The sequence below is a fragment of the Lytechinus variegatus genome, chromosome 4 (genome assembly GCF_018143015.1).
Source record: "Lytechinus variegatus isolate NC3 chromosome 4, Lvar_3.0, whole genome shotgun sequence".
NCBI lineage: Eukaryota > Metazoa > Echinodermata > Echinoidea > Temnopleuroida > Toxopneustidae > Lytechinus > Lytechinus variegatus.
In genome coordinates, this window is record NC_054743.1 from 32,509,176 (window position 1) to 32,530,756 (window position 21,581).

At 37.6% G+C, this 21,581-nt stretch overlaps 1 protein-coding gene across 1 annotated transcript in view; it reads right to left on the bottom strand.

Annotated features, from left to right (window-relative positions):
* Positions 1-21,581, bottom strand: part of LOC121413866 (NACHT and WD repeat domain-containing protein 2-like) — a 31,884-nt gene that overhangs the window by 4,895 nt on the left and 5,408 nt on the right. Inside the window, exons 5-24 of the mRNA XM_041606843.1 lie at positions 20,898-21,120; positions 20,563-20,681; positions 19,521-19,782; positions 18,850-18,931; positions 18,117-18,225; positions 17,226-17,401; positions 16,523-16,587; positions 15,459-15,635; positions 14,683-14,882; positions 14,359-14,503; positions 13,208-13,448; positions 12,551-12,628; positions 11,708-11,888; positions 8,603-8,754; positions 7,595-7,733; positions 5,489-5,646; positions 3,783-3,875; positions 2,627-2,857; positions 2,232-2,411; positions 789-945 (exon numbers count right to left, since the gene is read on the bottom strand). Of these exons, the coding sequence (XP_041462777.1) occupies positions 789-945; positions 2,232-2,411; positions 2,627-2,857; positions 3,783-3,875; positions 5,489-5,646; positions 7,595-7,733; positions 8,603-8,754; positions 11,708-11,888; positions 12,551-12,628; positions 13,208-13,448; positions 14,359-14,503; positions 14,683-14,882; positions 15,459-15,635; positions 16,523-16,587; positions 17,226-17,401; positions 18,117-18,225; positions 18,850-18,931; positions 19,521-19,782; positions 20,563-20,681; positions 20,898-21,120 (3,168 nt within the window). The remainder of the gene's footprint in view (positions 1-788; positions 946-2,231; positions 2,412-2,626; positions 2,858-3,782; positions 3,876-5,488; positions 5,647-7,594; positions 7,734-8,602; positions 8,755-11,707; positions 11,889-12,550; positions 12,629-13,207; positions 13,449-14,358; positions 14,504-14,682; positions 14,883-15,458; positions 15,636-16,522; positions 16,588-17,225; positions 17,402-18,116; positions 18,226-18,849; positions 18,932-19,520; positions 19,783-20,562; positions 20,682-20,897; positions 21,121-21,581) is intronic.

A 21,581-nucleotide genomic window follows, 5' to 3' on the forward strand; every position in this document is an offset into this window, starting at 1 on the left:
CTTTAGACTATAGATTTCAATATTCATTTTATTAAGAATTGAACCCTACTTTGTTAATGGCAGCTCAACACTATTGTATATATATTTGTTTTTATTCGCTGGTCAGCTCACCTATGCACTGTATTCAGTACCCTACAAATGTTAACTAGTATTATCCTCTACTGTGACCAATGTAACAACACATTTCATCCAAACTGCAAATGCCAAAGCTACTTCAGGTTTCTTGTCAGAATTAAAGTTCAGCAACTGTCATACACTTAACATGAAATCTTACCAGCTTCCATAAAATGGTAGGTTTGAATATGATGTTCATGAGCCACATTTAAACACATATAAAAGCAAGGATAATAAGAACCAGAAAATAGCATGAATGCTAGTCAAGTCTGGCCCCTTCTAGTCTAGATAGATAGAAACATGTTTCTTAACTAGTTAAGAATTAAAAATCGTGAGTATACACTCTGTAATATATATATATATATAAACAATGACTACATAACAATTTAACAAAAGTTAACAGTATTTGGCTAAGCTTTTACCAGAAATCCTCAATGGAATCTTTTTTTTTTTAATTCTCTTAACCATCCCTTGTAATATTAAGCATATCTAATCCTTCTGCTTCTGCCCATAATATTTTTGTAAACAACATATAAACCCTGTCACACAAAGACCAGTGATTGTACGAAAAATTAATATGATCAATTGCATTAAGCATTGCTTTCTATCAATCAATCATAAAATCAATCATACAAGCAATCATCCTGTATTGTGCTACATGGTCCCGGTCTTACCACAACCGACCGGAGTTCCCAGTACTGCGTAGGCCTGGGGTACGCTCTGGTTTAGATCCCATAGGATGCAGTCTTCTCCCTTGCATGAAGTAACAGCCTTGGAACCATCAGGAAAGAATATACAGGCACTAACAGGACCACTGTGCACCTGCTTTACCTGATACAGAATTAAGATGGGTAAAGAATGCATTTTATAAAAATTTGAAGTGTCAACGAAACAAAAACAAAAATCCAGCAAAGAGAGAGTCACTATCATAGGAAGCAAAGTAATGGCAATCATGTCTTTGGGCATTTAAGAACTCTGTATCTCAAAGGTTATTCAAATGGCAATGTTGGTAAAAAGATAGTAACCCATATTCTGAAGTTTGGTTTAAATAAGGCCATGGTCTATTAAACTCTGTGTTAAAATTATTGGAAGCCAAACATGTCAAAATGTTGTTACCATTGTAGTTATCTTACAATCATTATGCTCTTTCATTATGCAATAGTGGTGAAGAAAAACTAATTAAGTTATCATTCTCAGACACTTTTGAATGATTGGAGTGGCAGATGAGTCGAAAACATGAACCTGCACTGTTAGACATTTGTGGATCAATTGTCTATCCATAGTTCAACCACAACTTAAGACCGCAGTTTAAATCAAACGTGACCTCGGATTACGGGGCACTGGGTTTGAATGGCTGAATGAATAATTTTAATAAATTAAATTATACAGCAAATTGAAACAAATTGCAGAGTCTTGAGATATGCAATTCAGTCACCTGACCCTATTCATAATCTGTAGTTTTGAAAACACTGCTCAGCAATTGAAAGGGTAAATTGCCAATTCGTCCACTGCCAACTCGTCCACTCACCACATGGTCTACCTTCATTTAGTCTAATGCCATTCCATCCATCAACATTTAGTCCAATACCATTCCGCCCATCAACATTTAGTCTAATGCCATTCCGTCCATCAACATTTTGTCTAACAATCATTTACTCCAATAACCATTTGGTCCAATCATCACTTCGTCTAATCATCAGTTGGTCTAGATGACTAATTGTGTCTCATAGCCAGTTGGTCTAATCCTAATACTCATTTTATTTTCATTCATTTTGCCCAATCAACACTTAGTCTAATTAGACCAAATGGTATATGGACTAAATGGCTATTGGACCAACTGGTTATTAGACGAAATGGTGAGTGGACGATATGGAAATTAGACCATGTGGATATTGGACGAACTGATGGTAGACTTAATGATAGTAATAGAGTTGGCAATCAGATGAATCAGAATTGGACCACATGGAAATAAACCTCAGAAATCATGGAGAGTTCTTAGATATAGGAATTCATGTCTTCCCCTGACATTCCATAAATGTGTGGTCCAGTAAAACCCGGATTAAATGAAAAAAAATCGCTATCAGAATATAATCCATTAGGTTTAGTAAATATCCTACCTTTGGAGCACTCTGGGTAAACTTGGTGATATGGTTGGTGTCCCATATCCTGACGGTGTGGTCATCGCTGCCCGTGGCGAGGAAACCATACTGGGAGTTTGGCTGGCAGAAGTTGGCACACTTGACAGGCCCCTTGTGACCGCTCAGCTTACACCATTCTTTGGCTTTCATCTTCAGGATCTGAGATGAAACAAATAGTGCAAGTTCTCCTATTTTAACGCCTAAGATACCTAAGTGATTATAGAGAGTTATTACTTGGTCCAGGATTGGGGTGATCCTGCCTGGATCATCATCATCATCATCACCTCCACCATCACCATCACCACCACCATCATCATAATCATCATCAACATCATCATCATCATCATCATCATCATCATCGTCAAAAGCCTTACCTCCACAGTGTCGTCTTCCATGAGAGAGAACCCAAAATCCAAGTTTGGTGATACCACACCCACCCCACCAAGGCAGTTCAAGTTGAGAACATCCGTTGGTTTGGTCCCAATCCCTTTCACAGGCCAGCAGTATGTGCCATCCTTCAACACCCCGCAAAGGGTCTTACCATCCTTTGAAAACCTCAAGGAACTCTGCACACACAGCATGGAGTCGCAAAATGTCTTCAAAACCTAGATCAAATGATAGATTATATTCATTTCAATCAATTAATTATACACAGTATCTTATATCAATACTAATGTAACATATTGTTCACATCTAAATAGCTGCAAATCCTTTAATAAACTCTAAATATTTTGACAAATGGGAAGACAAAGGCTGAAAAGGGAAACATTCCAATACTACGATACACTTATACAAACAGATTTTGCATGCAAGTCTTGACAGATTAGGTGAAGTGTTTCTCCCTTTCAAAGAGTTTGGACAGCATTATTGAATTTAAAAATAAATAATAATTAATGTTTGTAACGATCAAGATCCAGAAAATTACTTATTAATGCAAAGTTGATTGTGCTGTCAGAGCAAACATCAAATCTATCTCTGCTGAATATATTCAAGAATAACCACACAATATTCAGTGAATATGTTTATAAAACCAAAAGACAAAGTATTTAGACATGTACACTGGAATGAACTTGAATTGCTTCTCACGCATTTGTCGCTGATTATTGTTCAATATTACATAATGCTGGTTTTATTCCAGAGAAACAGAACAAAAATGTTGCCAATTTATGGAAGCAGTGATTTACATTCTTTCCAAATTTAAGTGATAAAAAGCATTAGATTATTCAGGAACAGAACAAAAATGTTGCCAATATGTGGGAGCAGTGATATAGTTTCTTTCCAAATTTAAGTGATAAAAAGCATTAGATTATTCAGGAAGAACAGAACAAAAATGTTGCCAATTTGTGGAAGCAGTGATTATTTTCTTTCCAAATTTAATTGATAAGCATTTGAATATTCAGGAGAAACAGAACAAATATGTTGCCAATTTGTGGAAGCAGTGATTTATTTTATTTCCTAATTTAATTAACATGTGAATATTCAGGAGAAACAGAACAAAAACCTTGCCAATTTGAGGAAGCAGTGATTTACCTTCTTTCCGAATATATCCCAGAGGAAGACGCCTCTGTTACCAATCCCCATCAGCTTCCCATCAGGAGAGAATGCTACACACTTTGGCCGAGGCTAAACACAAAGGAAATAAATAATTAATTTTCACATCTCATTTAATGTCACAAATTGGAAATGACCTACACCGTTTCAAACATCCTGAATTCAAGTTAATAAGTTGTAATCTTGAATAATTGTTTTCTTCACTAAAATTTCTTTTGAATCTTTTGAATCTCACATCTGTATTTACTACAGTCAGGGTGAATTCAGTACATGTCTCTCAATTTAAGTAAAAAATATCTTACAATACAAATTTTCTGCATTTTGATGGACAGAAATAAAATCATATAGCCCAATGATTTGCTGTCTAAAACAAATACTTCTACACTCATGAACCAACGTCTCTTGTGTCTTATAGTGTATGGAAATGTTGCATCTGACTCGCGGCATCATTTTACACACTACTGCCTTGGGTTTAGAGGGCTAAACATCCACCTACTCCTAGAAAAGTCTATATGGGGTAATCAGAAACATAACTGACAATCAAGGAAGCTTTCTCATTGAAGTAAAAATGTGAGAAAGACACTACTTTTTCTGACTCTTTTAAACAAATTAAATAAATATTGGTCTTGTTACATTTAAGATCTTAGCCATGATGGGCCGAATTCACAAAGGTGGTTTTGAAAACCCACCGTCGAGTCCATGGTTTATGCAGATTTCCTGTATAAATTACGCCTAATTTGGTGCGTATCGGGCGCGCATATAAAAAATGTCCAATGCTGATGCACGCTTTTGTCACAGTGCGCCAAATTGACGCCTGTTACCATGGTTATCTACGCTATTTTATTCATAAGTCCACTGTTTGAAGAGTGGACTCATGAATAAAAACAGTGGACTCATGAATAAAATAGCGTAGATAACCACGTAAACAGGCGTCAATTTGGCACACTGACAAAAGTGCGCATCAGCATTGGACATTTTTTATACATCCGCCCGATACGCGCTAAATTAGGCGTAATTTATACAGGAAATCTGCATAAACCATTGACTCAACCGTGGGTTTCAAAACCACCTTTGTGAATTCGGGCCAATATGGTTGTTATTTTGCAAACAATGACAAGCAGCCAATGAAAATCAAGGATTCCATGGATGGCAAAGTTTCCTACAATGATATAACAACATGATAACATTTATGGACCATAATGGTAACATTTATGAAACAGGCCCTGGGTCCCATTTTACAAAGAGTAGTGATTTAACCGATCAAGCTCAAATATATGGAAAGCCATCGATGTCATAATTTTTCCTACAGGATATTTGCACATCTTCTTTGTATTAAACCAAACAGAAGCACACTGAACTGTTCAGACAATGATGAATGTATGAGTATACATCATATGAGAAAATTTCTTTGAACAAACACGCATTTCAGATGGTGTCAGAGAGCTCTGGCTTTGCGTAGTGGTGGTTGATCCGATCAATTGCAACTCTTTGCAAGACGGCCCCCAGGGCTCCGTAACACAAAGGTTTGCAATGAATTGCAAATATGTAAGAACCACACTGATTGGTTCCTGGTCAGTGTTTTAAACCAAATGCGCATGCAACCTTGATCTTGATTGGCCAGTCCATTTAGCAATTGATCGCTAATCTTTGTGTTACGGAGCCAATGTCTTTTCTCGAGCACTCACCGAAACATCAGACCTCTGTATCTCCTTGCCGCTGACAGCATTATAGATGGTAAGGATGCTGTAGGAGTAGAAATACAGGTGCTTGGAGTTTGATGGAACAAAGATCGTCCCGTTGACTGGTTCCACTTTGGAAACGTGAATGCGCTTCAGGAGTTTCCCTGTGTATAAATCATAAACAGATATTGAAATAAGCTGTCTTCAAAGAATATTGATAATAAGCATTTATATAGCGCCATCTATCTAAAAACAATCTATTCCGAGGTGCGTTGTTATTATTATTACCCTGGCTTTAGCTCGAGCTGCCTTTCAGCGCTCACGCATTCAAGGAATTAATCCTGCCAGGTAACCATTCACCTCACCTGGGTCGAGTGCAGCAGTGTGAATAAATTTCTTGCTGGAGAAAAATATGAGATGGCTAGGATTTGAACACATGACTCTCTGTTTGAAAGGCAAGAGTCAGAACCAATAGACCACGACACGCCCAAGAATCCTGATGGATAAATAGAAGAGTGGAAAAAAAAATTTGTCAGAGGCCTATACACTTCTCTAAACCAAAACTCTTTCATACAAGAATGATACTAGGCTACAAGCCCACGCAGCTACATTTATAACATGTACCTTTTATTTTTAATTTTATACCTGCCCTTTCATTTTTTTTTTTGGGGGGGGGCAGTTCTTAACCATTTCTTAAAATAGTTGCAACATGACAACAATAAAAAACAGGCTACAGTTGTAAATAAGTAGAAATTGTAAAAAAAAAACCCTGGTTAATCTGCTGATTCCGCTAAAAGTGATGATTAAAAATGATAATAATACACTACATTAATTAGATGCTTAGTATGTTTGTTTCTGAATAGGGGAAGGCGGGGTAAGTTGTGACACTTTTTGCATTTTGCATGTTAGAATTGATATGACTAGTACTATTGTAGAAATAAGTACCTTGCCTTTAAATTTGATTCTTGGGAAATGTTTTTCACCTACATATAACTTTCTACCCCCACACTGAAAGTCATCGTGACCTTTGAAAAAACCGATGTCAAATGGCTCAACTTGCCCCATATATGGGGTAAGTTGTGCCACCGTCTGGGGGTAAGTTGAGCCACAAAAACTACGTACAAAATGTATGGGGGGAGAACCAGCATGTCAATTTCGTCATAAAGTCTTTTCACTTGCTAATTCTCTATAAATACTAATACCCTTTGAAAGGAAAAGAGCAGTCATGTAAATTTGCTCCTTTCAGGCTGCATTTCAATCGATTTGTATGGTTTGTTTGTTTTTTAAGATACATTACCATAAAAATTACCATGGCTCAACTTGCCCCATGCTGTTTGGCTCAATTTACCCCAGTCCAAACTTAGTGTAATAATTTTGTATCCACACATTTATTATGCATCCATCATATAAAAGACTATGACAAGAATGAAGATCCATACCTGGACTAACAATGTTGTTATGTCTTTACAGACTCAAAGACGTGTGTGTGTATAAAACACTTATCTATTTCACACTCTTTTTTACTTTTTTGGCTGAAATTCATACTTTTCCCTCTAAAAAACTACTTTTTGTTTCAAAGTTGAAAACAATGTGGTAGGGTTAGGGGTTATGCTATGGGTCATCAATACATGACACCACCACAATGTCTGACTCATTCATTATTGGCCTGGGGCTGGTGGCTCAACTTGCCCCTATGCTCAACTTACCCCGCCTTCCCCTACACTGTTGTCTTCATACAATGTACATGTATAAATGATGACAAACCAGGGGGAAAAAAATCAAACAGGGGCTTGGAGTGAGTTTACTCTCAAAATAGCCCTGGAAATTAAATGGAGAGTCTCAGAAAATTCCCATTCACTGCAAAGCTAAATCTAATCCAACTGGGGCCCGTTGCAAAAAGAGTTGCGTTTAAACGCAAGCCAAAAAATCAATCGCAAATCTCAAAATGAGCACTGTGGATTGGTTGAAAATCAGGTTGTGCATAATTTTTAGAGTTGCGATTGATTGCAACTCTTTCTGCAACGGGCCCCTGAACAGATCGTAACAGTGGGTTGTGAAAAACAGCTCCCGAAAATAAAACATTTTTAATTTTTTTGCCTAGGACATACTAACCTTTACTGAGGCTTAAATCCCCTATCCCATAGGTACAGATGGACTTGCTGCCCAAGATGGCTACCCAATTAGCCGATGGGGGGAATACTGCTTTCAATGCTGCCGTCTCTATGGTAGCCTCAAGGGCTCCACTTGCAACCTGAAAAAGAAAAAAGCAAGGCAGATTCATAGAAAGGAATGGAAGAAGTCTTGTCCAAATGCATAGGGTTAGGGTTGCTTCTAGGGAGTGGGGGTGCTTTGTAATGTTGTTGTTGTTCGCTTGGGTTTTAAGGCGCGTGTCATTCAGATATGAATATTTACGCCTAAATTGTAAATTTAGGTATTGAATATTCTTGTTTCAATGCATTTTGGAATAATGTTTTTGATGGTATAGGCCTACAGGTAAAATATAGCTATCTACTCTGCCTCTTTCACAAGATATTGAAAAAAATTGCTGATTTTTAAAATCTTGTCTAATAATGACAATTCTCACTATTTTTATTTTTTATCCATCTTTCTGTCTCATACATCCTCTTTGAATTGAAAGAACCTATCACTTTTGTCCTTTCCTAAAGCACTTCTGGAACATGTGTGCAGTCTACTTCATAATTGATTTCTGTCATATATAACTTAAAGATGAATGCCAGCTGTGGAAACAATTTCAAAATGAGTTTGTACAGAATCCAATGAAATGAACTCCAAAGTTTCAGTAGGTATGAATGAAAATATTTGCTAAAGGATTCTGGAAGAATCATGTTGCTAAGAAATGAGCAACTTAAGCAAGGCATGTCATCAAATGCTGGGTCTTTTCCATGCAACAAAAATACACTGTCCCACCTGTGATTGCCTGTGTTGGCGATCTTCAGTGTGATTGTTTTTCAGCTGAGATTTCATGATTTCACACGGTTCAGGTTATGTAACTTTACCATATCTAGGATGATATGGTGACAACTAACCTTGATTTTACAGAATTTCTTATGAAATCAGTTTTTAATTCAACTCCTTTCATTTTCTTAAACATGTACTTACAATCCATATCCTGACCGTGTTGTCTGTGCAAGCAGTGGCCAGGAGGTTGCCTTTGGGGGAGAACTGCACAAGAAATACAGGTGCAGTATGGGTAAGGGTCATGACCTCTGCACTTTGAACCTGGCTCTTGGACAAGGCCTGCCAGCACAGCTCTGCAAGAATATGGGAATAATTTAAGACATTAAAGTTCAATGTTCAAAGTTTATGATGATGATGATAACGCCATTGAACGCATAAATCTAATTAGAAAGTAAAGGAACATTAACAGTAGTAATTAAGAATTTTCCTTGTACATGTAATTGAAATTGTATGATTTGATGTATATTCATGAGTTGAATAATTTTTCCACGTTAAGTCAAAATGAAAACCTACGGTAGCAAAATGAATCAAAAACAGTAGAAAGAAGTATCTTATAAATTCTAAACAAATCGTTTAAGAATCAAAAACATTGTCAATGCTACAAACATAGTGATTTTCTTTTTATGGTGTCCCTTACATTTACAATGTATCAGCAAATGGCAAATTTTGTGGAGAACACAATCGGGGGGGGGGGGGTGTTTCACAAAGATTTAAGTATGATTCAGGCATAGAGATGTATATTGACACTAGAGTAATTGCTCGCATTGACGCGCGCGTAATGCGGCTGTGATTCCATGTATTGCGCAGCCGCCATCTTAAAGAGGGCAAGAGCGCGGATTTATAACACACGGCTCTATGGGAGAATATCACATATTTCACTTTTTTTACATTATATTTTCAATTTAATGCTGTATGCAACGTTAAAATCACAAGGCAAAACATTTTTATGTTAAAATATATGATAACCATGCATATTTTATAAAGGAGATGGACTGAACATCCAGAAAACGGGGGAAAACGAGGTCGACTGAGTAGTAGTTATTCAATATATTAGCCATCATATAGCATAGTATACCGTGACAAGGGTGTCAGATAAGGTCAACTTAACACTTTAGAGTGTTCATATGTTCTCTTGATTTGGTGCTCATTTGACACTCAGTGTTCAAGCAATATACTGTATTGAAACAACACTTAGAGTGTAAAATAAACACCAAATACTCAGAAGTGTTGAAACAACACCGTGACAGGTGTTGGATAGAAATATTTTAACAAAAATTATTGTTGAAGTTACACTTCACTGGAGTAACTCAACACTAGTTGTTGGGGTATTTTAAAAAAATACCCTAGTGTTAAGTTACACCGTCAGGCTGCAGGTGTTGAAGAACTTGAAATCGGACACCAAATGGTGTGAATCCGAACCGTGAAACAACACCAAAGCTGGTGTTGGTATTTTTTTTTACACCAATGGGTGATTTAAACTTTCGTTTAAATGTTCGTTTCTGCAGGTGTTCGAGGGTGTCAAATGAACACCAAATGGTGTCAACTTCATAACATTCTCCGACTCGTGTTCAAATCGAACACCAAGACTGGTGTTGATATATTTTAACATCCTAAATGTTGGTAATCTTAACACCAGTGTCAGTGTAACTCCAACACCAGATGGTGAGGTCCTTTATTGATTGGGCTGCTAGATTTAACACCCGTGGTGTTAAATATAGCTATAACGTCGCATAGTCTCCAATATTATATTTAATGGGATTATCAGTGATTCACCATATGATTTCTACTTTGATTTCAGACTTCAGACCAAGCCCTGATCTACATCATAGGTAATGCACGTACAGCAACCTATTTTTCCCCCGTTTTCTGGATGTTCAGTCCATCTCCTTTATAAAATATGCATGGTTATCATATATTTTAACATAAAAATGTTTTGCCTAGTGATTTTAACGTTGCATACAGCATTAAATTGAAAATATAATGTAAAAAAGTGAAATATGTGATATTCTCCCATAGAGCCGTGTGTTATAAATCCGCGCTCTTGCCCTCTTTAAGATGGCGGCCGCCCCAAACATGGAATCACAGCAATTTGATGAAGTCCGCCCTCTAGTGTCAATAAAATACATCTCTATGGATTTAGGTCACACTTAAATGTCGACATGAATCTGAAATGCAATGCACAACCTCCATGTTAACTACGCAGTAGTGCACATTCTCTTAGCATGATCTGATCAATGCGGTCATGCTTTTTATACCGCACACAACTAGGCATTTAAGAGCAACTCTAAGTCATACTTAAATCTTTGTGAAACACCCTCCTGGACATGTTTCGTACAAAAACAAACATAATTTGTTTAACAAATTTTCGGCATTACTCCTATTTGTTTAAGATCAGTATGCTCGATCTGTAATGAAAATCATAAGATCAGTATGCTCGATCTGTATGAAAATCATAAATCATAAGTCAGAAAAAATTGGAACCAGTGGGATTCGAACCTGCCATCTACTGCTTTCCGGGCAGCGACTCAACCACCAGGCTATTCTGGTTCACGGTTAAGCCACGATGAACTGGAATTCAAATACCCTTGATCCTCTTCTTTCTGACTCATTACTATTCAAATGCCGTCCGCCGTGGACAATAGATAGTAAATTAAGAGGCTTTTATTTTTTTTTCTGACTTATGATTTATGATTTTCATACAGATCGAGCATACTGATCTTATGATTTTCATTACAGATCGAGCATACTGATCTTAAACAAATAGGAGTAATGCCGAAAATTTGTTAAACAAATTATAATCTCCTCCTATAAAAGCCTCTTAATTTACTATCTATTGTCCACGGCGGACGGCATTTGAATAGTAATGAGTCAGAAAGAAGAGGATCAAGGGTATTTGAATTCCAGTTCATCGTGGCTTAACCGTGAACCAGAATAGCCTGGTGGTTGAGTCGCTGCCCGGAAAGCAGTAGATGGCAGGTTCGAATCCCACTGGTTCCAATTTTTTCTGACTTATGATTTATGATTTTCATACAGATCGAGCATACTGATCTTATGATTTTCATTACAGATCGAGCATACTGATCTTAAACAAATAGGAGTAATGCCGAAAATTTGTTAAACAAATTATAATCTCCTCCTATAAAAGCCTCTTAATTTACTAAAAACAAACAGACTCTCTCAATGATATCTCATCATATCTGAACAAAACACACAGCTATAAAGGCGAAATGATGAAGGCTAACTCACTTTTCTTGCAAGTTGATTTGAGGTATTCAGCAGCGACCTGGCAGCATGCAGAAGAGTCAGGTTCATTCAGGGCTTGCTGCGTGATGAGTTCTGGGTTCTCTTGGATGATCTGGGCGTTGGCCCGTATCATGTAGTAGAAGTCGGTTACCTTCTGGGACTTGTGATCCAATTGGTCAGCAGCCTGATAAAAAAAGAGGGGGAAGATTTGATTATTGAATCTCTGTGCTAAGAAAAGATCACTCATTCAACTTGGGTAACTTGTCATAAGTCTGTACTGCATCTTTCAGCATGTATCCCACTTTAAAGGCAAAAGGCGTCTTTTCACAATTCCGGTGTTCCCTACTGTTTTGACTACGAGGTGCGAGAACTGGCAATAAAAGGCCACTTGTGGGCTTCAAGTGCGATTCATGACAGGGTAGCGTATGTTTACTTAGTTGCTTTGCCATCATTCTTCTATCATGGTTGTTTGTTTATTATATAACAATCATCATCATTAATATCACATACATGTACTTCATCGTGTACTTCATCGTCATCATCACTAATATCATCAACAACATTATCACTACTATCATTGCCATAATTACTATCAATAAAAAATATCATCTCCATAGTCATTACAAAACATTATCATCATCATCATTAATAATAGAAATAACATCACCATCATAACTACCATAATCATCATCTCCATTCCCCTTATAAATGCTGTTATCCTCATCATCAACAACACCTTCAACAAATAGAAAACAAACAGAATCATTCCACTGTGACTTGACTTCATATCAACATCCAAAATTATGAACTACAAATAAATACACCACAGATCCTCTTTATACTCACCTGGGCTAGTTCTAGGATCAGCTGATAAATTCTTCCAGTTTGACATTTGGCTTCTATCCATGGTATGGAACACATTACCTAGAGACAAATTAAGAGGTTTAATTTAATTAACCTTGATTGAGTGATGGATGGGGAGGAAGGAGATGGGGTGCTTAACATTTCGCGTAATCAGGGTTCCCACAAAAATTTAAAATCAGAATTCCATGACTAAATTGTTGCTTTCCATGACTTCCTGTGACGTCCAGCGAGTTATGTAGAAATTGGGATGTCATAAAGCTGGGAAAAATAGAAATCATGAAGACCAATTATAATAGCAGAGAATGAGAGTTACGAGAAACAACAAACTGGAAAGCTGCCACAGCCAAGAGGTAGATGCATTTCCATGACTTTTCACAAATTTTCCAAATTCCCTGACTTTCCATGACTGTGGAACCCTACTAATGTATGTTCCTTGCAGAAAATGAGTTTTCCAAGATTTCCGAAATCGGGAGTAGGGGAAGAAAGAGGGAAACGAATGATTCTAAACCATGAAAGGGTAGTCATTTGTGTATCATGATATTAATACTACAATTGAATTTAAAGTAACCATTTTGTTTCAATTATCTTGTGTTCAAGCGTTTTCCTGACAAGTCTGCTGAAGTTATAAAGATATCCTACCTTCTCTACTTCATCCCACATCTTTGCTCGGATTAGATGAAACGGAAGCTCTGTCAATTTCCTCATGTTGTAACGAGGACCAGCCGTCTTCTTGAACTCATTCCGGATGGAACTGGCACTGCCCCCTCTCTGTTCCTGAAGTCCTTGGTCCAGGACTAAGGGCTGGGTCTGGACCTGTCTGAAGGCCACATCTACCTTCTTGGTTTTCTTGTTCACATAAGGCTTAGGGGTGCGGGCCCATCTGAGAGACAAAAGGGGGCAAAGAAGCAGAATGTACTTAGCGAACAGCTTTGAAGGTAAATAATTATTGTCTAGGTCCTGTGACCCTAAATATAAGTTTTGCTTATTTTTCACAAAACAGTGATATGCACAACTGGAATGAGACAGTCGATGATGTCCCTTACTCAATATTTCTTTTTTTTCATTGTTGAATTATACAATATTTCATTTTTTATAGATTTGGCAATAAGGACCAACTTGACTGAATCATATTGTATTAAACAATGCTCATTCCACATGTTCAGGGAGGAATTAATCGTTGTTTACTTGAAAATGAGGAGACAAATAGAATATTCCCTATTTCATATAATATAATACAAACAAAATAGTGAGTGGACGACGTCATCAGTCTCCTCATTTGCATACCCACCTGGATGTGCACATAATTGTTTTGTGAAATTAAGCAAAACTTTAAAAATGTCAGAAATTTCTTGCTTTACATCCGATTTTCATGAAATTTTCAGTATTATGCTTTCTCTTTTTATTCAAATCGACTTTACGTTGGGTGGACTTGTCCTTAATATGCAACATCTATATAGTGCTTAATACAAAGCTTATAAGCACTGTATATGGTTACCCCAGCTTTAGCACGGCTACCCTGATCAGACGCTCAAGCATTCAAGGAATTCCTTCCAACCGGGTACCTATTTACTAGACCTGGGTGGGGAGTGGCAAATGTGCATAAACGCCTTGCCTAAGGACGCGAGTGCTGTGATGGGATTTGAACCCCAGACCTTGCGGTTCAAAGTCAGAAGACCTATCCACTGAACCACAACACCTCTTCACAAAACTTGTACACCCTCCATCAAGGACCAAAGCAGACATGCAGACATTCACTGTTTAATGATTATTAGTTTGGGTTAAAGACTAACCTTTCTGAGAAGTATTCAGCGATGCTCTGATGGAGCTGTTGCATGTTGGTCTGCACGTAACGGGTGTAGGCAACCTCGTAGAATATCCTGTGGTACCACCTATAGACAACCATGTTATCTGCGCCACTTTCAACAAGATTACTGCCTGCAAACATAAAACATAAATTAAATATCAAGGACAAATATAAGATATACGGTATATGGAGTTCGTGCAATGTATGACAAAGAATTTTGCCAATCGAATCAGACGGACAGACAGAGAGACAGACAGACAGACGGACAGACAGACAGACAGATACTGAGAAAGAACACCATTATCATTACCTAGATCTAGCCTTAATCTTGTCCACAGCAGAGGAGGTAGCTTTCGTATCGGTGGTGTGGAATGTTCAAAGACGTCCTCCAACACTGGATCATCACATGACAATATATCTAGCAGCTCATTGGATGTAAGACCAGAGCGGGAACAGGTCAGGTAGCCAAGGGCGTGGGCAACAAAAAGCATCCCGTGCTTCTCTTCAAGTCTAAAATGAAAAAAAAATGAAAAATTTAAATATACATAATAATGAAACTGAAGTTGAAATTAAATCTAAAAATGAAAATGAAAATTAAATTGTAATTGGAAGTAAAAATTAAAAATTTAAATATAAATAATAATGAAATTGAAATTAAATCTAAAAATGAAAATTAAATTGTAAGTAATTGAAATTGAAACTAAACTGAAATTGAAAATGAAAAAAAAAGAAAAATTGTAAAGAAATGGTGGCAACTGCAATTCATGTTTGGAACTATTTGGTTGTCACAAGAACTTGTGATGGACAGCATTCTATCGCCTCAAGACTGTGAGCATGGGAGGTCGGGGGTTCAAACCCCATCTGCGTCAGACCAAAAGACATTAAAAGATGGGAGTTGTTGCTACCCTGTTTGGCGTTCAACCATTAAAGGGATAGAGCCTCGTTGATCTGGCGCTGCACAGCGGTTGACGGGCCCACGATCAATCAGGCAAAGCAAATTTTCTGAGCATTTCATGTCTGTTTCGAACAATAAAATATGAATTTTCATCATTTTCATCACCATTTTTTTTAAAATTCAATTCTTACTGTTCAAAGAGTTGTGTGATGATGCCTGTGATGTCTCCAGCTATCCTGCAGGTCTTAAGGGGTGTGTGGGAGTTCCAGTTGCTTGCCATGTCACAGGCTATCTTCATGTACAGAGCTGTCGGTTTGTTGTCCTTGTGTGCTTTCAAGACGATCTTCATCTGGTCTTTTGTCAGAGTCCTAAGAGTAACAAAGGAATTGATGAGAATGTACCCCAAACTCACATGGAACAAGGCATCAAGTACAAAGGAATTTTTTTTCATTTCTTTTCTTTTTTTGGGGGGGAGGCTTATCATTAGCACTTCTGAGGGCCATTTCATAAAATTTGTTATAATTACAATAATAATTAAAAGCTATAGAAATCCTTCGTTATCATTGGCCGATAGTAAAATTGTTATAGAAATTGTGCATTCGTTCTTATAACTAGGCTCTGTAAAACAGGAAATACACAAATTTATGATGATGTATGTAACAATCATGCATTCACCAAGATAATAATTATACTTGGTTATATACATGTAGCACTAAACACTTGTTTCTAAGTGCTCTAAGTTTCTAAGTGCTCTACAGTGACTTTAGCAGAGCAGCCGTCACACGCTCTGCGTTTCAAGGAGCAAATTCCTGCTGGGTCCCCATTAACCTTACCCAGGCAGAGTGCAGCAACAATCTTTTTATTTAAGCAAATGACGCCCAGAGTAAAACTTGATGAACCTGAGATCCTCTGATTAAGAGATGGGAGTCAGAACCGCGAAACCATAATGCCTTCAAGAAACCTTGTCTAGTGGTTCTGACTCTCCCCTTGCAAACAGAGGGTTGTGGGTTCCAATCTTAGCCATGGGGTATTTTCCTTCAACAAGAACTTTATCCACACTGTGATGCACTCGACCCAGGTAAGGTGAATGGGTACCGGCAGGAAGTAATTCCTAAAAAAACTGTGCGCACCAGAATTGGTAGACTAGCTTAGCAAGGGTAATATAGGAGCACCTTGAGCACCCAGCAAGGTGGATACGTGCGCTAAACAAATCCTATTTTATTATTCATATTATATTACATGTACATTCACTCACCTCCCATTATTTGCAAGAAGGCATTCCAGCATAGGCAGTTTGGAAGGTTCAGCCAAAGACTTGATCTAAGAATGAAAATAATAATGAAATATCTATATATTCACTTTTTTCATTGAAGAGGGTAAATGAAAGGATATTACTGTAATTTTGATTTAGTGTACTTAAATCTGATCATCAAATGATTTGATTTGACTTTATTTTCATTTCATGAGTGTGGCAGTGATGATGATTTTTCACACAATCAGAATGACCAATAATTTAAAGAAATAGAATGTACAATGAAAGGTTTATTTTGAATTTGCATATTAAAGGCAATACACTACGGCCTGATTTTCACAGTCCAACAGGGAGGACCTGACTGACAAGCATTCATGCTTTCTGAACAGACGGATAAAATAAGCACAACAACCAATATCAGTACCTGTGGATTTCTTCCAACATTTCCACTTTCTCTTATCTGTGCTATTAATTTCCCATTTGTTTCCATTCTCACCCCCCCCCTCCATTCCTCTTAGAGCACCAACCGGGTTTAAACTTGATGACCATTGCGATACCACCACTCTATCAACTGAGATATCATGCCTTCGCTTTGACTACTTATTTAAATAAATCAATAAAAAATTGCATTCATTATTGATTTTTTTTTTTACAAATAAGTATTTTACACCAAAATATCATGCCAACCATTATCCATTAGGCTTACCTCCAGAAAATATTCTGACTTGTTGATCAGGTTTTTGATGGCTGTAAGGCAGAACCCTGCATCAGGTCGCACTGTCACTACCAAACGGACATGAGGAGGTAGTTGCCTTGGTAACCATAAGAGGTCACGACCTTGGTATTCATCCGATAGCTGGTCCAGTGAGTCGAGGAAGATCACTGGAGGATGATAGAGCAATTAATATTATTCACATAAAACAATATCAATAATCCGGATTGCTGAGAGGCATTGTAAGAATAAGCCACATCAAGGAAACAATTACAAGTTTTATATTTTCCATCCTACGTAGAAATCAACGATAATTCACTATTTTAGTAAATTTTATTTTACTCTCAAGGGCAAATCCAAAATATAATAATAATATATAGCATTTATGAGATGCCGAGATCTATCTAGTTGCCTATTCAGTGGCGCACTATATATTACCCCGGCTGTAGCAACAGCTGCTAAAGGCGCTTGGTGCATTCAAGGAATTAATCCTGCCGGGTACCCATTCACCTCACCTGGGTCGAGTGCAGCACAGTGTGGATAAATTTCTTTCTGAAGGAAAACACACCATGTCTATGATTCAAACCCACGACCCTCTGTTTGAAAGGCGAGAGTCAGAAACACTAAACCATGCCCACTTCAATCTTTTCCAACCCTCACTTTTCTCTATATTCCATGGACTGCTCAAGCCGAGATGATGGGAGAGCAATGAAACTTTTCATAAGAACTTGAAAACAGAGAGAATTATTTCGGGAACATCCCACATACATGGGGTCAGACATACTTATGGAGTGGCCCTGCATTTCTTTATTCACTTCAAATCATACTTAACTGGACTTCCCTATAAAAAAAAACCAAATTTCTACGAATACCATTACTACTTACTTATGGGATGATTCTTTGAAGACTTCTGTAGGAGAATTAAGAATGCATTTTGTAGTTTCTTGTAATCTTTGGGGATCAAGCAATCATCAATACCAAGACAATGGCAGATCTGGAAAGAAACAAGAAATAGATCAAAAACATGAAACAGACATTATGCAGGTATGACATGAACTTATAAACATTTTCTTGGGAACTTTGAGATTTGATATATATATATATTAAAACTTAAAAGAAAATTGGCAGTCCAAATTTATCGTGGGACACTGAAAGAACTATTTAAAACAAAAATTTCAGAAGTTAATGCACAAAAACAAAGATGACGATGTATGTATGTTACATTGTAACAATTTTACTTTCAAGTCCATTTCAGCATTGTTGTAATACTTCCAAAACTCTTGCAATATTTAGGAGGATGGAACTGAAAATTTGGGTAGAAGTGTTTGGTTTATAATCTTCCTGATGTAGATAAGTGTAGTTCATCAAACCCAAAGTACTCGTGGAATAATAAAAATTGCATAATATAATCAACATCTTTGTCCATCCGACCCTTATTTTTCAAAAAATTTACTCCATATAATGAAATGCACAAGCCATGGTAACTCCAGTGCATTACACTTTTTACACTATGCAAAAAATGTAAAGAGAATCATTTTAGGAAGGTCCCTCCACATATACGGGGTCAGATGTATATAATATAATTTAGTGTAATTTTAGAATAAAAAGAGGAGTGTACCTGTTCACAAATGCTATAGAGTAGATTCCTAATGTCGTAGGATTGAGGCGTGATGCCGATAAACCTTACAATGTGGTGAGGCCTACATGGCAGAGAAGCAAAAGAATAAACAATCAGTTAAACTGCAATAAAATAAAATAATACATGTACATATCACCATCATGTCCCTGCGAACTTCTGCAAATAAGTCACTTTCAAGTCGACCTATCTTTTTTTTTTTCAAAATGAACATTGTGTATATTTCACAGACAACACTACATATGTAAAAATTGAACTAAATGCTCTGCATGTTTTTCATTTTCATGCAATATTCCGATTTGTGACTGCATTGGGTGGCATTTCATTTCAGGTGTTCCCAAAGTTACATGTACACACAACTCTACAATCGACTGGAACGTGTTCTCAGGTATTGAGCCAGCTACACAAGGATATCTCCTACAGCAGGAGAAACGGTCACAAGTCAGATGTAAAGTCATTGGTAACGTACAAACAGCTTTGCCAAACACTCAGCTGCTAAGTAAAATACAATAAAATGACCATATCATAAACTATTCCAGCTACTGATTATAGAAGGGACATTCATGACATACAAATTCACCATTTTTGTTATAATGTATTTATAACGTTATCAGTCTTTCATCAAGCATTTTCGGGGTAATGACCATTTATACCTATTTCTAACATCTCCCTTGTGCTTCTCAATAGACATGCTGAAAAGCTTGGCAATGAGGGCGGTCTTCCCCGTCCCTCCGAGACCATGGATGACAAAAGGCTTGTTGTCTTTATTGGTCTCGCTTGACAGGTATCCCATCAGCCTCTCTAGGTTGTCTTCCTGTCCGATGACCGTTGCTGCCCGATCTCGGCAGAAGCTGCTGTGGTGCATGACCTCCGTGAAGAGGTAGTTGTCCATGTTCTGGAGAGCTGTGATGGCATCTAGATGATACAAACAGACACCTCATTATCATCTTTGGTAAAATTAGATTCACATAACAAGGCAAAAGCGATTTTGTGTCTCACCCACTTATGAAAATAACCAGAAATATTGTGATTTGCGAGGTCACGCAACAGAATTGTATCAAAACTTCATTGTGAAATGACTGGGATGGAATAACGCTTGTCATAAAAGCCTTGCACGTAAACGTTAATGTTGACCTGAAGATGACCTTTGACCTTACCATGTGACCTCCGACTGCAGCCTAACATGCAGTTCCCCCAAGTCCATCTACCATCCAAGTATGGTTGAAAAGCGACTTACGGTTGTGGAGTTATGTGTCATTAGATTTGTGACGGACGAGGACGGACGACATTTGGATCCCTAAGTCTCGCCTCACCTCTAGTGGGCGAGACACAAAAACATTAAGATTTGAATACTTTAGGTACATTTCTGGAATTCACAACACAAAATAAGATAAAATGGGCAACAAAATGGGATTAGTCAGGAAATGACAATTGACACTGCTATATTTTCACCACAGGTCCCAGTATCATTTCCAATAATAGAATGCTGTCACTCTCAGAAAATTAGCTAGCAGCTAATCAGATGGCAAGATTACAGCAGCTAGTAAACTTTATTTGTGACTTGTCATTAATATGAATCTCCAAGGAACATCGCCATAAGTAGCATGGTATTTAAAAATGTTAACTCACTCCATATCGCAACAAGAACTCACGATGTGTCACCCTTCAATTTCAAAAGTTATAGAATTAACTTACATGACTTGATAGAATTGACCATGAAGTGGCAGAACATATCCACAAAGCTCTTCAACGTGTCCTTGTTCCCGTCATCCTTCATCATCTCCTCTTGGCTTGGATGAAATCGTAGGGCGTAACTGAAAAGAAACAGTTATTGTTTAGACATCGTAATAGATTAAATGAATAAATACCTAGTTTCACCAAAGTTGATGCTTCATATCAGTGGATGGTTTGAAAAAGCACATTTCTGGGAAACAATGTAAAGTTAGTCATTCCATTAGTGTGTGGAATTGACATTGGAGCAAATGTATGGGACCCATACAGAACCCTATAGCAAGTCTCACTGCACTTACTTGTACAGAGCATCCGGAGGCAGTGTCTTTGAGAGCTTCTCCTTCAGTTCCCCAAGTTTCCTCTGCTTCTCCACCTGCTCCAGCGGTGACCCACTGTCCAGGAATCTCCTGCTGAATCTCTCTGCAGAATCCAGGCCATTGATTGATCGGGTGAAGGTGTAGCAGCGAGGGGGGCCACCAGAGTCCCGGCTGCCGATTCCTTCAAGACCGACTTCTATCTCACCTGCATGTGAGACAAAGTATTTCATGGGTTTTAGACAGAGGAGGACAAGGTATGGAAAATAATAACTTTTGAATCACTATTACCCACAGAAGCTGTTGTGTGTGTGTATGTGTGTGTGTGTTAGAGTTCTAACAGATGTGTATCAATCAGATATCACTCAGGGACCAACATTTAGCATCACCATCCTAAAGACAATATGGACATGCAACAATGGCCTTGATTGACCATTGTAAATTTACAATCTATGAAAAACCTTTATGTTATAGGGTCTTGTTCTCTTTCTCTTTCGTAAGAGAAGGGTACGTGGGGGTCCATGGATCTTTGTGCCTTGAGCACTCCAGCCTCCACAGAGCATATTTTTGCATTACACATATCAAATGATTTACGATTCATTATTTTTTATCTCTTATTCATGATTATCATCATCATCATCATCTCATCATCATCATCATGATCACATC